The following is a 15451-nucleotide window of genomic DNA, read 5'->3' on the forward strand; positions in this document are numbered from 1 at the left end:
GTGGTCTGAACCCTTAAAGGGTAAGTGGTTTGCGTTTGATGTCTACGAGATCAAGTTTAACAATGTTTCCAGGAGATATGTAGGTTCTGATAGCTACATTCTTACCCCTCTTAGTCCTTGTTGGCTTCTTGAACTTAGTATAGTTTGTAGCTATTCCAAAAGCACTGTAATCATTTGTTACTCCATGTGTGTGTTTTGATACTTCGGGTTACAAGAAAAAATAATATATGCCTGTTGTTTCCCATTGGCTGTCAAATGACCCATCTTTTAAAGAAGAAAAAAAGCACCTCTCTTTGGAATAGGATACCTCTGGTTTAAAGTTTGAAATGCTGGAACCGGTTTCCCAGAGAATTTGTGGGTGCTTCACCTCTGGAAGTCTTTAGGGCTGTGCTGGGTGGTACTTTGAGCAACTTTGGTCTAGTGGAAGGAGTTCCTGCCCACAGCAGGGTGGTTGAAGGATGTCCTTAAAAGTCCCTTCAACCCAAATCATTTTATGGTTCTAAATGAGTTGAGGGGTCTTTAAGATCTTTCTGTGGTGAAAATAGTATTTTGAAGCTAAGTGTTCTGAAATATGGTCAGCCTGTGTTTTTTCTAAGATCAGCACAAGTTCATTCTACATGCAAACCTGCCAGTGATGATTAAATACTTTCCACTCCAACAATAGCTTTAGCTTTACTCTGAACAGCAGCAGCTAGTGTCAACATTTTTTAAATTCAGCTCCAGGTTAATAGCTCATTAATGTGTTGAGAATAAAGTGTGATTTCAATAAAACTCAGAGTGATTATGGTTGAAGACAGCCAGTTTTTTATTGCTTCAAATGAAAAGAAACTAGAGAGCAGTAACCCTGTTACGCTTGATGAAGCCTTGGTTTAGGTGACTGGTAAAGGAAAAACGTGCATGACAGTCCATACTGAAAACTGGGAGAGGGGAGTTGTATTTTTCAATAGAGGTCAATTAAAATTAACAATACAATAGCCAAGAGCTTCAGTGAGTCCTGCATATCATTCAGAGCTGGACTCAGTGGTTTTGTCTTTTCTGGATTTGGCACGTATTACTGTGTCGCTGTATGCCCAGTTAAGGAGCCTTGTCCTCCTGAGCTCGCTTACCATGGACTACTAGGTACTTAAGTTAAGGTTTGTACAGTATATTTAGGTGAAATATGTAGTTTCACTGGATCATCCAGTTTTTGTTCTATGAAATTGTCTGATATGGCTCTTGAATACAGAGTTGTGATTACAGAAGGCAAATATTCCAGTAGTGCTTAAGAGGTAGTGGGACAGTTTGTGTTTTCCAAGATCTCATATTGCTGCTTTGCTCCTTAGGATATTTGTGTTATTTCTTAGCAGATGATCATATAATCATAGAATACCAGGTTGCAAGGGACCTCAAGGATCATCTGGATAAAATTTTCATGGCAAAAGCACAGTCTAGACAAAATGGCCTAGCACTCTGTCTAGCTGGATCTTAAAATGGCCTATATCAGGGAATCTACCATTTCCCTGAGGAGATTATTCCAATGGCTGATTGATCTCATGGTGAAAAACTTTCCTCTTGTGTCCAGTGTTGAAGGAAAGCTGTGGTTGTCTGAACAACTGCGTTGTGGAGATGTGCCAGAATGATCTCATCTTGCATGCACTGAACACACGGAAGGGGACATAGTATCTTTACGAAGACAAATTGAATAATTTTCTCTATATTTTTGAAAATATTAATTTCTTTTTAGTTGGCTTCAAAAGCAGTAAGTGAAAACAAATTTTGGCCACATGAAGTACACTCATGGCAGACTTACCTGAGAAAGATATCAAGTATTCTGGCTCACTTGCAAGCTGAAGTGCAAGCTTGGTTTCAAGTGTAAAATTGGCTTGTTCTGCATGAATTTGAATGGATTCCTCCTGGTATCAGTAATGTTGCCTCTAGTTGCATGTTCTGTACATGGAACAGACTTTCTGTGTAATATCTTATTTCTTTGCTTCTAAACATTTAGCCTTGACAAAAGGAGGCTCAGGGGAGATCCTCTCACTCACTCTACAACAACCTGAAAGGAGGTTGTAGCAAAGTGGGGGAGTTGGTCTCTTCTCCCAGGTAATAAGTGACAGAACCAGAGAAAATGGCCTTGAGTTGCACCTTGGGAAGCTTAGATTTCGTATTAGGAGAAATTTCTTCACTTAAAGACGTGTCAAGAATTGAAATAGGCTTCTTAGGGAAGTGGTGGAATTACTGTCGCTGGAAGTTTTGAGAAGGGAAGTGCCTGTAATAGTTCGTTCATAAACATGGTGGTGCTTGATTAACTGTTGAGCTCAAGGATCTTAAAGATTTTAGTTTTCCAACCTTTATAACTATATGATCCTGTGGTTCTGTGGCATGCTTTGAAAATGAAGTGATGATGGTTTCCCCCTAACCATCAGCTGAGCTTCTCTGAGCCATCTCCTCTGCCTTCTGGTTGATTTGTGGCTTGATGGGACTTTGAGGATGTAAACAAACATCTTTCGAGTTTGTAACTCATTACCTGACAGGATCCAAATCTCTTGCTCTTCATCTCCATGAATTTTTTTGCACTCTTTCTATCAGGAAACCTTCTGGTTTATCTTCATGGGTTGTAGACTGTCTCTTTGAGTGGGGGTAAAATCCAGGGACCTTCTCATCAGAGACCAAATAAATTTTTGACCATGTGTAGAGGGGTTAAAAACTCTTAATATGAAACTTGTGAGAAAGTTTAGGTATCTCTAATACTGTTGAACCTACTCACTGTTTGGGATGTAAACGATGTGGCCACCTAGTGTTCAAGCACCTTGCCATTTTGGTACAGCAGTGAAGGCACAGGTAAAGGCTTTCTCCCTGTGCCCTTCCTCCTACCCCCAGGTAGGCTGAGTAGAGTAGAAGGTTGAAAGGGGACATGTGCTCAGCAATAAAAGGCCAGGGGAAGGAGGAGGAAAGGATTAATTTGTGTTCATGCTGTTTGTCTTCCCTATGTGAGACCCTGCTTTCCAGGAACTGCCAGGACATCACCCTGCCAGTGGCAGGTAGTGAATGAATTCCTCTTTTTGCTCTGTTTGTACACATATTGAACTCTTGTTCTGAATTCATACTGAACTCTTGTTCTCTTGATGTATGGGCCTTTTAACCTTCCTTCTTTTCCCTTCCTCTCTCTGCTGGAGAGAAGGGACTTGGGTGAGTATTTGGCTTTTGGTTGGGGTCAACCTGCCCTAGCTCTATAGATTTATGTAAAGAAAAAGCTCCTGTGTTCTCAGGTGGCAGAACTCTGTTGTTAAGCTCTGTGAAACTGTGTGAAATCATGGTTGCATCTTACTAGTAGTTTGGTTTTTGCCTGATTATGGAAAGGAGTCTGGGGAATTAACAGGAGAATGAGCCCTATATTAATTTAATTTAACCTCTTCTGTGAGGGTCAGTCATTTGTGCGTGATCTTGGCATTTTAAGGTGGTGTGTATAGAGATCTAGTACTGACACAGAAGCACTATGGGTTTGGGAAAGAGCTAAAAGTGTATTATTGCATGGGTCAGCTTGTAGAACAAACTAAAGGAAAGGAACTTTTTTCAAACTTCATACTTAAATTTTAGGAATTTCTGTTACAGAAAGCAAATAACATTTAAATGTTCAGAGAATGGAAAGCTCATGAATAGACTGTTTTGGAAATAATTGTCATGGGCTTTAGGCTTTTATCTTACTGTTTTAAACCAGTATGATGTAATGAATAAAATCAATAAAAGGATGACTTCTTATTTTACAGCTGCCTTTCTTCCTGGGTATGGTAATTAAAATTTTCAGAAGTTTCAGGTTACGTGTCCACTTCTTATTCCCAAATCTCTCCAGGCCCTGAGTGCTGCCTAGTCTTCTGGACTCAGTAGTGGTAACAATCTGACTGGCTTCAGCTTCTCTTGCTGACAGACTCAAATGTCTAGGCCAAAGAGCAGCTGCCTGTGTGCTGGGACCATGTATGGGGAACTGAAAATACCCATGTTTGGTGTCAATTTGTATTGACAAGTCATGATGGAACACTATTAGAGTGCTGGATTTACTTAAGAGGTGAAGGGTCTGACTCTTCAAGTACAGAGTGTCTCACAGAATGGAGAAAGATTAAGATTTTTTTAGAGTTTGATGCCTTTTTTATCACCCTCAGAAAAAGAGCAGAGATTAAAGTAGAATAAAGGAGAGAAACTGTAGCAGCAATGTATTCATTCAATAGGAAGTGCAGGTTTATTTTTGTTACCCCTTGGAGTGTATATAACCGTGTTTCAGGGAAGCCAACATCAGGGTAAAAAATTTAGAAGGAACCAAATAATTATTTACCAAGGTCCATAATCACAGGTATTTGTTGTTTCTACAACAGGACTAGAAACACAAGTGGGTTGTCTTATAATTGGATTAGTGGCTGATACAGCAAAAGCTTCTTCTGCAACTAATTAATTAAGGATATTTTAGGATTTTGTTGTTTTGTGGGTTTGTTTTATTCTGTTTGGTTGTCATTTTTTTCATCTGTATTTCTGACTGTATAATTAAGTAGGTGAATGTTTAGTGTGCTCCCAGCTCTTCCACCTGGCTCCTTCTTCCACATTCTGGAGTGTCTTGCTCTGAATCTGTGTTAGTTCCCTAAAAAAATTCAGAGATGCTTAGTATTTTAACATTTTGTTTAAGCAAGAGAGGATAGGATGTAAGTCATGAAGGCTGGACTAATGCAGCCCAAAAATAGAAATTAGGAGTTCTTAACTATGCCCCACAGAACAAGAATTCGTAGTATAATGGGCTGAAACTCATTAAGAAAAAACTATTATTTATTGCAGATTAAGAGGAGGTGGTTGTAGAATGCTTTCAGTAATATCAATGTGAATGTTAATTGGGAAAAAATTAGGCAAATGCAAAAAACCATATTAATGGATTTGCTGTTAGTGCTTTGAATACTTAATACTAAAGTGTATTCCAAAGAGTTAGTCTTTTGTAATGTAGTAATATATCACTGTTAGTGCATCCTTCACTTCTCTTGCTCTGTTACTTTAAGGATTTTACAAATGCTTTTACTGTTCTTAGGGTTCTGAATTAAAGACATGCTGGCAAATGTTTCAGCCCTTTTATGGTATTGAGTCAGGAGAAATAGTTTGTCTCTAAAACTGTGGTGTCGTATAAAAGAATTCCAACAGCTATATTGTGCTCTTATGTCTGGTTCATGTTCAGAAGGGGATGTTGAATTTATAAGAGTTCAGAGATGCTAGGAAAAAAACTCAGTATTTTACACAGTTCTTAACTTCTACAAGGAAAAAAAAAGGGAATAATAATGGATTAGTAATATCACCTAAGCAATAATCTGGCCTAATTAATAGTAATTAATTTTAGCTGCCCATTTTCAAGGAATTGTTGCAGCCAATTGGGTTTTCTCCCTTTTCTTTAATAAACAAAGGAAAAAGATACGATGAACAGTAAGTACACACTAATTGCACAAATGTTAACATACATTTCTGAAGTATGCATTAAGGTCCATATTCTGTGTGTTGAATTAAAGAATGTGATGCAAAACAATGATAAAACAAGGCCTTCTCTGGTATATTTCCACTATTACTGTTGGTGCTCATTTTCAATATAAAAGGAAGACTATCTGTTGTACTTCAGCAGTTTTGAATATAGGCTCAAATAAAGGACGCATCTTGTGGATCTCAGATCTTGGGTACTTAATCTGATGTTCTCTAGAAATTTGTATTCTGGAAACTGCTATTTTTGACTAATATTTTTAATTAAGCAATTGAGCACAGTTTTAAAGAACTGTATACCAGACAAGCATAGATTGACTTCTGTAAGTTTTGTGTTGTGTCTGAACTTATACAGGCACATATCAGATTTCCTAACAATCAGTAAACAGTAAATCAGTGTTAAAAAGATGTATTTTTCACCAGGCTTCATTCACAGCATTTTTTGTCTTAACATTGTTCTTCATTTTCACAGTCTTTATTATTTTGTCTTCTCAAAAAAATAATGAAGGGCCTTTGCCTTGATAGACTTTTGTATATAAGAGAAGTCTATTAAGCTGTATTGTGATATTTCTAGAAATATGGAAATGCGTTGGTGTAAAAACTGTACAAAACAGAACTCTGTTTTTTGGATTAGTTTTTCTTTTAACTTTAAGAAAAATCTGTTCATTTTCCAGAGCAATGACAATGAAGAACGTCTGCAGGTTGTAAAACTTCTAGCAAAAATGTTTGGGGCAAAGGATTCCGAGTTGGCATCTCAAAACAAACCACTTTGGCAGTGCTACCTGGGGAGGTATATTCTGGTTTAGTTTCCCGTCCTGGGAGGAAGTATATTCAATGAAGTCAAATGCATTTGATTTGGTTTTTTTTTTAAAGTGACGCAGCTAAGCCTGAATTCCCTCCTGCTGCTTTATCTGAGATCTGGCAGATAATGCTGAAGCAATTTTACACATATCTTCCACATCTGTCATTCCACAGAGTGAACGTTTACAAATCATCTCCTTAAATGCTCATTTTTTTTAACTAGCTTTGTTGCCATTGTCAATAAAAATGAATACTTTAATTTCTTCACAAGTGAAACTATTCAATGATGGATTAATTTTATAGAGCATCAAAGGATGTGTTTAGTATTAGGTGATATTAAAACTGCTCTTGAGGCTTTTATGTACAGTCTTTGTGTATGAGTTTAATTTTTTTTAATGGTAGGAGTACCTTAAAAAAGTATGTAGTATTTATGATGCTGCAAACATACTTAGTTTCCTGTTTTTTGAAATATTCTGCCAGTTTGAGATAGAAAATACAGCTGGAGCTTATAATTATGAGAAACTCAAGTTTGGCTACTATAAAGAAAATATTTTTGATTTGAGTAAAAGAGTTATTGCAAATGCCATAGTTTATAATGTAGCATTCAATCATCAAAACAGAGTCCTCAAAGAAATGCTACTTTTAAGAGTCGAAGAAACTTAATTGAAGCAAGGTATTTTGCATGAAAATATTTAACTATTTAAAACATGAAATGTCATCAAAAATTACCACATCTGATTGGGCCCAAAGGAAAATGCTTCATTATGTTACACTGTGATTATGTGCAGTTTGTCCACAATAACTGTTTTCTGCTATGCAGTTACCACTTCTAAAGATTTTCACCAAGTTTTAATAAAATTTTCACAAAGTTATAATAGCTGTGTTATTGAAGGAAGCATTCATAAAAATCTCTTGATTTTTGAAAACATAACTAGCTTTTACTAAAACCAGGTATTCCTTAAAATCTATTTATGATATCTATTTTGATAAATAAATATTTCAATAGCAACAGTGTTCTAAAATTACATTTTTAAGTTGTTTCATGCCAAGGATTTTGAGGATAGCTTGAAAATGCATTTAATTTTGGAAGTTATCTTCTAATTGAATCTAACTAATTGTACCAACAGTTTTATTATAAAATTACTTATATAATAATTAAAAATGTGAAAATACTAGTTTCCAAGCATCAAATTGAGTTCAGTCTTCCAAAAGGCAATCCAATTAAATGATCCATCTCAGAAGAAATTTGTAGCAGACTAAATGCACATTTGTTTGTTGCCTGTCATGCAGTACAAGGAGGGGATGAATGTCACAGTCTTATAAAATTTTGAGTTTCTGATACATTTCTTGTGGTTAATTAGGTGTAGCACTACAGAAGAGGAATTAAAATATATCATATATCTTTCTAATAATTTTTTGTCTGCCTGGGAGTTTTCAATGTGTACCAGGACAAGATAATTCTTTTCATGTTCCTAACATGAATCAACAAATGAATATGAGAATTTTTTTAAAGCTAAAGACAGTGTACTTAATACTGTGAAGTCAGGGATGCTATATGCTTTTAACCATGCGTGGGAAGCATAAAAAACATTTTCAGAAGTATTTGACATGGTGTAAAAATTATCAGATTGCTTTGGTAGAAGTGGAATTGTAGTTGTAATGCACTGTCTTGTTTCTAACCAGGTTTAATGATATCCACGTACCTATTCGCCTTGAGTGTGTCAAATTTGCAAGTCATTGCCTTATGAACCACCCCGATCTGGCAAAGGACTTAACAGGTATCAGTTTCATTATAACATTAAAATACCATTTTTAAGACTACTGGAAGAGTCAAAAAGGCCAGCTGTAATCCCAAGTAAAGCTGTCAGATTTTGTGCAGAACCTGATTGATTGTGGAATTGTAAGTCAAGTCCCTGCCTTCAGTGTTGCTTCTCAGGCTGAGGGGATTGTACACAAAGAATGCCTCCTCTAGGGAGATCTCTCTCCCTCTCATACAGTAGCACTCCCATTGCATTCCCAACTGCTGCTGAAGTTAAGCACCATGGGATCAGGTAAAGACAGCCTGCCTAACCTAATGGTCCTGGTGTTTATTAATTAGGGTGCTTAGGGGAGACTTAAGTTCCACAAAGCTGAAATGTTCAAGTCTTATACAGCCACTGTCTAAAACATAACAGTCCTTATAACTGACCACAACTTCTCACTTCCATCTCCTTCAGATCAAACACAGCCTGAAATTCAGGAGCTCTGTAGGAAGAAGGCAACTGGCATCAATGGAAGCCTTTAGTATTTGCTGCTTCCCATGTCTTAATAAAGAACCACATGTAATTAATGAGAATTGGTTGGTTTGCTTTGTAGACTGTATCTTCCCCTGATCATCAAACTCCTACATGTAGTTTTTTTGAGTCAATATCTTTGCCTAGTTGGCCTAAGGAGGGAGTTAAAAGGACTTAAAAGTGCGTGGGATTGCTCTCCTGCTTGCTGGGTATTTGTCAGATTGGACACAAATAGAGACAGGCTGGAGTCACCCTGTAGTTACAGTGTTATCCAGAGATTAGCTCAGTTAATTGGAGAATGGAGCACCATGGTCATAGGTTTGATTCCCATATGGGCCATAAGGGTTGGACTTGATGACCTTTGTGGGTCCCTTCCCAACTCAGAATATATTGTGACTCTGAATTAAGCCAGCATAAAAAACCCAAAAGGTTCCGTGTCTTTCCTTAATAGAATGCTGAAAATATTTTCATTTTTAATTATCAGAATTGTATTTTCAATTTATTTTATTTTTACATTGCAGAAAGACTTTGTGCCCCCTCTAATGGTTTCCTCTGGGAAATATAATTTTGCTTGCCCCTCCTCTCTCTCCCCACAGTGCTTATCAAAGCAAAATAGTTTAAAAATTTCTGTGGCTCAGTGGTATTGGAGACGAGAATGTTTTGTGTAATGGCAGTGGTTTTCATTTGTTTCAGTTTATGTTCCTGTGAAACAATAGTTTTTTTTTAAAAGGCTTATTTGAATTTAAAATTTCATAGTCTTCATAACTGCAAAGCATTATTTTGAAATATGCTCTTTTGACACTTGGGCTTATTACTGGTAATGTTAATGGCCAGTGTTTCAGATGAGACTTGAAAACTTTCACTGGTCATTGAATAGTCATGACAGAATAGTAACCTCTGGTTCTTTCATTCAAAATAATGTTTGAATTTGCAAAGTTTCTTAAAGTTCTCAGCCTTGCACTGATGTATGCAGTGAACTGCAATCTTAACTTCTGTTAGGGTGTCCCTACCCTTTTGTGCTTCTAAAATAGCCTAAAATACAGCTAAAAAGATAAATTAACTTTGACATTTTATTTGTCAGCTTTTTAAATTGACAATAGGTAGCTAACAAATTTGACATGTAAAAGCAGTTAGGCGTTGATAATGTGAGATTCTTGGTGTTAGTGAATGAGTAGCAGTGTACCAGAATAATCTAGAAAAATTGTTTAAGAGGGATAAATTATGATGTGTCTAAATAAGCATTATAGTTTGAAGTATTTCTTGATTTGTCCCAGTTTACGATGCTTACATGGCTTATACTGTTGAGTGTTCCTGGAGTAGGTGAACTAGATTCCTTGTGGATAATACAGAAGTTGTGAGCAGGTGTGCAACTAATGTGCTCTAGGAGCCAAAAGGCATGGAGTCTGCAAGAAGAGAGTAGCTTCTAGCCTGGTGTAAGACTTTAAAATGTATGTGGTGTGGTTAGCAAGTTCTCAAGCACTGTCTATTCTACTCTACAGCTCCAGTCCTGCTTGGATATGATAGTTGCTAATGTATACGTAGTGTAACTTCTATAAGAAATAATAAAAAAAAAAATTGCAGCCACATAATTCTTATTTCAATAATGCCAGTAATATACATCTTTAATATTCTAAGCAAATATGAAGTTTTACTGACATTCTAGTTGGTCTTAGAAAAAATTATTTGTTTCTTAGTTCTGATGCTTCAAACAGAATAAAATAATTGTTCTGTTTCTGTCTAGTGGGGAAAGTAGCTGAAGTTGTATACTTACATTTACTCATGTTTTCCCCCCAGAATATCTGAAAGTAAGGTCACATGATCCTGAGGAGGCCATACGGCATGATGTTATAGTATCCATAGTTACTGCTGCTAAAAAAGATCTTCTGCTTGTCAATGATCACCTGCTAAATTTCGTCAGAGAAAGGACACTGGACAAGAGGGTAAGACATAATTAGCATTGGTAATAGCTGTTTTATACTTCTAAGCTGTAATATTCACCTTCTTTAAAATCAGCACTTCTAAAAAATGCTCTACTGATTTTAAATTACAAATGAAAACCAATATAAAGCAAAAAACCTTGATGAAATCTATTTAGTGAGGTACCTTCTTCCCATTACTAGAACGCTACATTTTTCATTGTGCTGTATTTTATTTAAGATATGATTTAAATAATTAAATTGGCTGCAACCCAACAATGTTGTTCCAGTTGTCTAGTCCAGTAAAACTTTTGAATGAAAGAAAACCTTTGTAAAACATTCTAGCATTTTTCTTAAAAATTTTTTCAAGCAGGTTTCAGAATGTATTGCATGTATTGCAAATTACCTGCTTTTAATTAGATCATTGTAAGACTGCAAATCAGGGTAGTAGCTTTCAAATTTGAATAGTCTTGAATTTCAGTTTAGATTTATTGCATTATTTGGTAAAATTTATGAGGTTTGCTACTTAATTTAAAGCACAGTAAACCCATTTGATGATGGTGAACTTTAAAAATTATTGCCTAATTTTTTTTCATTTGGTGACATGCTTTTTCTTGTTTCAGCCATAACAGAAATACAGATAGTAAGTATGGAGTGTGAGAAAGGGTGTTGGCTTAAATCAGTAATAATTCTAAATTCAAGAAGCATACTTCTATGATAGTTACTGGTGTTGACAGGTTTAGTGTAATAGATGTGATGCAACATACATCCTAATGAGAAACTGTTTCACTAACAACTCAGTTCAACTTTTTTGTGAACTAAATTATGTTATTTTGGTGTAGATTAGGAAATATGTAACAGAAAATTCTACAGTCTTTTCGGTTTTGAGTTTTGAACTGCTAAACTGGCTGCTATTTCTTTTTGTCAAGTGGAGGGTGAGGAAGGAAGCTATGATGGGACTTGCACAGATATACAAGAAATATTCATTGCAATCAGAAGCAGGAAAAGAAGCTGCAAAACAGATATCATGGATCAAAGATAAACTTCTGCATATATATTATCAAAACAGTATTGATGACCGGTAAGTTAATTGTAAAAGGTGGGCAATTTAGTGTCAAAGTGTTATAACTTGTTATGAAGATCTGTTTTTCCTTTGTGTTCCAGTGCTGATGAGAAGGAGGAATCTTGATAATCCTGTTTGTTTTGATTTTGATTTTATAGCTGCAGCCAGATGTTGACCTGTGTTGTTTTCTTCTACTTTATTATTTCTTATTTTAAGGCCAAAAGGGGTTCTAAAGGGTGTGAGAGGTCAGAATATTTCTCAAGTCTTAGGTGTACTTTGCCACTGCTTCAGTAGAGGGGATCTTTGTTTAAATATCAGTAATGTGTTAATTTTTATGTTAAAATTTAGGAGGTAAACCTGCTTGAATGATGTTGGTTTAGATTTGCATGTTGTTCCTGTATGTTTCAAAGATAGCATATGTAGTGACAGTGGGCAAGCTATATCACACTGCAGAAATTTAGGTTTCTGTAGCAGAGAAGCTGTGAATTTTTTGGTTTTGTGATGAAAGCAGTGCCTCTGTTATACCAGCTGTAGCTTTGTATACAGTTGTTGGTATTGAACAAGAGATGGTTGCACATGGGTAACATTTTTGGGAACAGCTCTGCCTTCACTAATCAAGGTCATCGTGTTGGCTTTGGAAATGAGCCTTCACAGTGTGTTTGGGTACTAATGGCGTTGCAAACCCATACAAGTCTTTTCAAAGATGCAAAACCTCAAAAAGTTACCTTCAAAACAAGTAGTTATTTCATAGTGCTGTGGAAATGGACTGTCTGGATCCTTAAATCCAGTCTTACCTGTGGATATGTTTCTTAAACTTTTTGAACTAGCTGGATTTGGGTTTTGATCACCTGCTCCAAATGTGTATAAGGAGTATTGTTTTCTTTTCCAGCATAAATATACATGATTGTTTCTAATGGTTTGCTCCATTCTATTAATACCGATCTCAGTATTGGACCTCAGTCTTGGACTTCTTGGTATTGAGGAGTAGCATGTGGGCTTGGTTTCTCTTTTTTTATTTTCTTCTCAGTCTTTTCTAGGTAACTGTCAGGCTCAAGCCTCTCTCTCCTCCTTTTTCCAAATAAGGAGCTTCATGTTACACTGAAGCTTTTAATAATTCCCTTGGGAGTATACCTGCATTTATATTGCAGAAGCAAAAGTCATGGGATAAACTCAGCCTGTGGGGAAGGGGCCAGATAAGGGTGGAAGGAAGTCAGCTTCTTCTAATTGGTATCTGAATTCTCCTTCTGGGTTTCATGATTTTGTGTGATATAATCAACATGATATTTCTTTTTTTTTAAGCATTATTATTAGTAGTAGCAGTATTATTTTAGGACAATTAATTTGGGTCAGTTCATAAATTTATCCCAATACTGACTTGTAATGAAATTAAATGATAACATCTTATTGGGTTGGTAGTTAGTATCTTTCTTGAATTGTTTGATTTCTTCTAGATTAATACTTCTGACTTTGATAATTTTAGGAGATCTGTTAAATCTCCTAATGCCAGCATTAACACTGTGTTTTCTATAATGAAAAATTTCTGTTTAATTTATGCTGAATTATGTCAAATAACTTGAGCTTTAGGTTTTTGAATATCTCCATAATTTTTTTGCTATAACTGATGTTTAGATAGGGCTGAGAATTTTTGAATTGATGTTTCAACAATTCCAGGCTGTGTTCTTCCTGCACAGCTTAAATGTCTTAATCCTGTCTTTCAGGTTACTTGTTGAACGCATTTTTGCTCAGTACATGGTCCCTCATAACTTGGAAACAAACGAGCGGATGAAGTGTTTGTATTACCTTTATGCAACACTGGATTCAAATGCTGTGAAGTACGTGCTGCTTTTTACTGCTTGCAAAATAGTTTTTAATAAAATGGCATTGTAAAGTAGTTCTGAATTGTTATCAGTAGCCTAAGTCAGTGGATAGAAATAGTTTATAAACTGTTAGAAAACAGAATGTAGAAATAGCATCTATTTTTCAAGTGAGATTTTGAAAAACCCCGAAACTTACAGGATATTTTCTAACAAGATACAGTACATTTCAACCATAAGCAGGTAAAAACATAATGTTAAAGATCTGGAAAGAAGCTTGAGGGCTTGCTAGTCCTTTCATGTCTGCAAAGAGATAACACAGATATGGTAGATCAGCCCTAAATCTTACCTGACAACTTCTTAATTAATTAATTGATAAGCTCCTTGTTGCAGCAGCCAAGTTGTCTTGAGAACTTAATTGTTTGTCTTTCCTCCTTCGTTATTATTGTGTTATGTGCCTTCTCCAGCCTAAAATGGGTACATGCACCTGAATTTGACTAATAGCAGTTATGCTGCTGTCATGTTCACAGTTGGATTGATTTTAGATAGTTTTACTTTGTTTTTCATGTAGTAGTACTCAGTCACTTGAAAATCAAATAGAGGGTCTTTTTTTCCTGTGAAAGAGACTAGAAAAGGCTTTGTATATGAATGAATGCCTTAAAAGATTCCAAAGCTTTCCACTACTACAAAAACTGATGTTTGAATCCCCTTAATTTCTTGTATTGCCTGTTCAAAGATATGGCAATTATAACAAACTAAAATTATTAATAATATACTAAAAATAAAAACTTACTGTTCTAGTAATTTTTGGTGTAGGCTAAATGAAAATGCATAATGGGTTCTTTAAAGTTACTTGTTATTTCAGGCAACAAGTAACTTCTGAATTCTACAGTTCTTGTACTCATTTTAAAGACATAATTTGTTCAGTTATTTATATAGAAATGATTTTTTTACTTGTGGATTCCATAAGTTTTGTAAATGTGGCTGTGACTTCTATTTATATGGCTTACTATTCCTGGAAAGTGTGTTAATTTTCTGTTCTGCTGAGTATCTTTCATGCATCTCTTATAAACTTAATCATGTCCACTTTTCACAATTTATTCATCTAGTAGCTGCTTCCTGTCTGCAAGAAAAACATTGTTTTGGTGATAGAAATCTTAAACATCTGCTTTAACCTACTTCTTGGTATGCTTTTAGAAGAGTCATTTCAGGCTTGTACAAATGAGTTCTTAATGGACAAGTGATTAGTTACTTCCTCCTTCTTTAAAAGGCAGTGTACTTAAGCATCTGAAATGAAACTTCGTTTCAGTCTAAAATGACCAAGTTATTTTCCATGGTATCCTACTAGGAAATATTTAGCCTTTGCTCACTCAGTGAAAGTTGAGGTGATAAGTACATTTCTGAGTCTAAAATTGAAAAGACTGTAAAGACTAATTTTGGACAGTTGTGTTACTCCTTGAACAGATAATTTTGACAATTCTTTTAATTTTTTCTATTTTTAGAGCATTAAATGAAATGTGGAAATGTCAAAATCTGCTACGACATCAAGTAAAGGATTTAGTTGATCTAATAAAACAACCCAAAGTGAGTTCAACTTATCTTTATTCCCCAGTGAATATGCAGTTCTAGTTAATGTACTGTTTTTTACCCTTTTTTGCTATCTCAAGCTTATTTGTAATAGCAGATAGAAAATACTGTGAAAATCAACTGATACTCCATTAGACTCATTTGCTGAAGGAAATGTGTATACAAAGTGTTTGTAAAATTGAAGAGGAAAAGGGTATTATAGAAATTTCTAAAATGTTTTGCCTTAGTGTTTGAGTTCCATCTTGCCAGAACTATTCTGGCTCTTGAAACAGGGTGAAACCAGCATATTATTTTTGACTGCCAAATCAAGTAATTAAGAATAAGTACCTATATAAACCCTCTTAAATTGTTATCTTACATGTGATTAGTAACTTTGAATAAATTGGAATATTTTTGTCCCAACAGGTTATTCATTCCTCTTCCCTCTCAGAAATTTCTTAAATATTGTACTGGAGATACCAGACTACAATGTAATTTTCTTGTTTACAGATTTTGCTTGGAAGGGAAAAATGAGAATTTATT

General features: G+C 35.4%; 1 protein-coding gene across 3 annotated transcripts in view; it reads left to right on the forward strand.

The window, feature by feature from the left end:
• PDS5B (PDS5 cohesin associated factor B) overlaps nt 1–15451 on the forward strand; it is a 102919-nt gene that overhangs the window by 40596 nt on the left and 46872 nt on the right. For all 3 annotated transcript variants that reach the window (XM_059493342.1, XM_059493344.1, XM_059493343.1), the window contains exons 9-14: nt 6150–6265; nt 7960–8054; nt 10344–10489; nt 11395–11546; nt 13247–13360; nt 14845–14926. In XM_059493342.1, coding sequence (XP_059349325.1) covers nt 6150–6265; nt 7960–8054; nt 10344–10489; nt 11395–11546; nt 13247–13360; nt 14845–14926 — 705 coding nt within the window. The remainder of the gene's footprint in view (nt 1–6149; nt 6266–7959; nt 8055–10343; nt 10490–11394; nt 11547–13246; nt 13361–14844; nt 14927–15451) is intronic.

This window comes from Ammospiza nelsoni, chromosome 2 (genome assembly GCF_027579445.1).
Source record: "Ammospiza nelsoni isolate bAmmNel1 chromosome 2, bAmmNel1.pri, whole genome shotgun sequence".
In the NCBI taxonomy this organism is placed as follows: Eukaryota; Metazoa; Chordata; class Aves; order Passeriformes; family Passerellidae; genus Ammospiza; species Ammospiza nelsoni.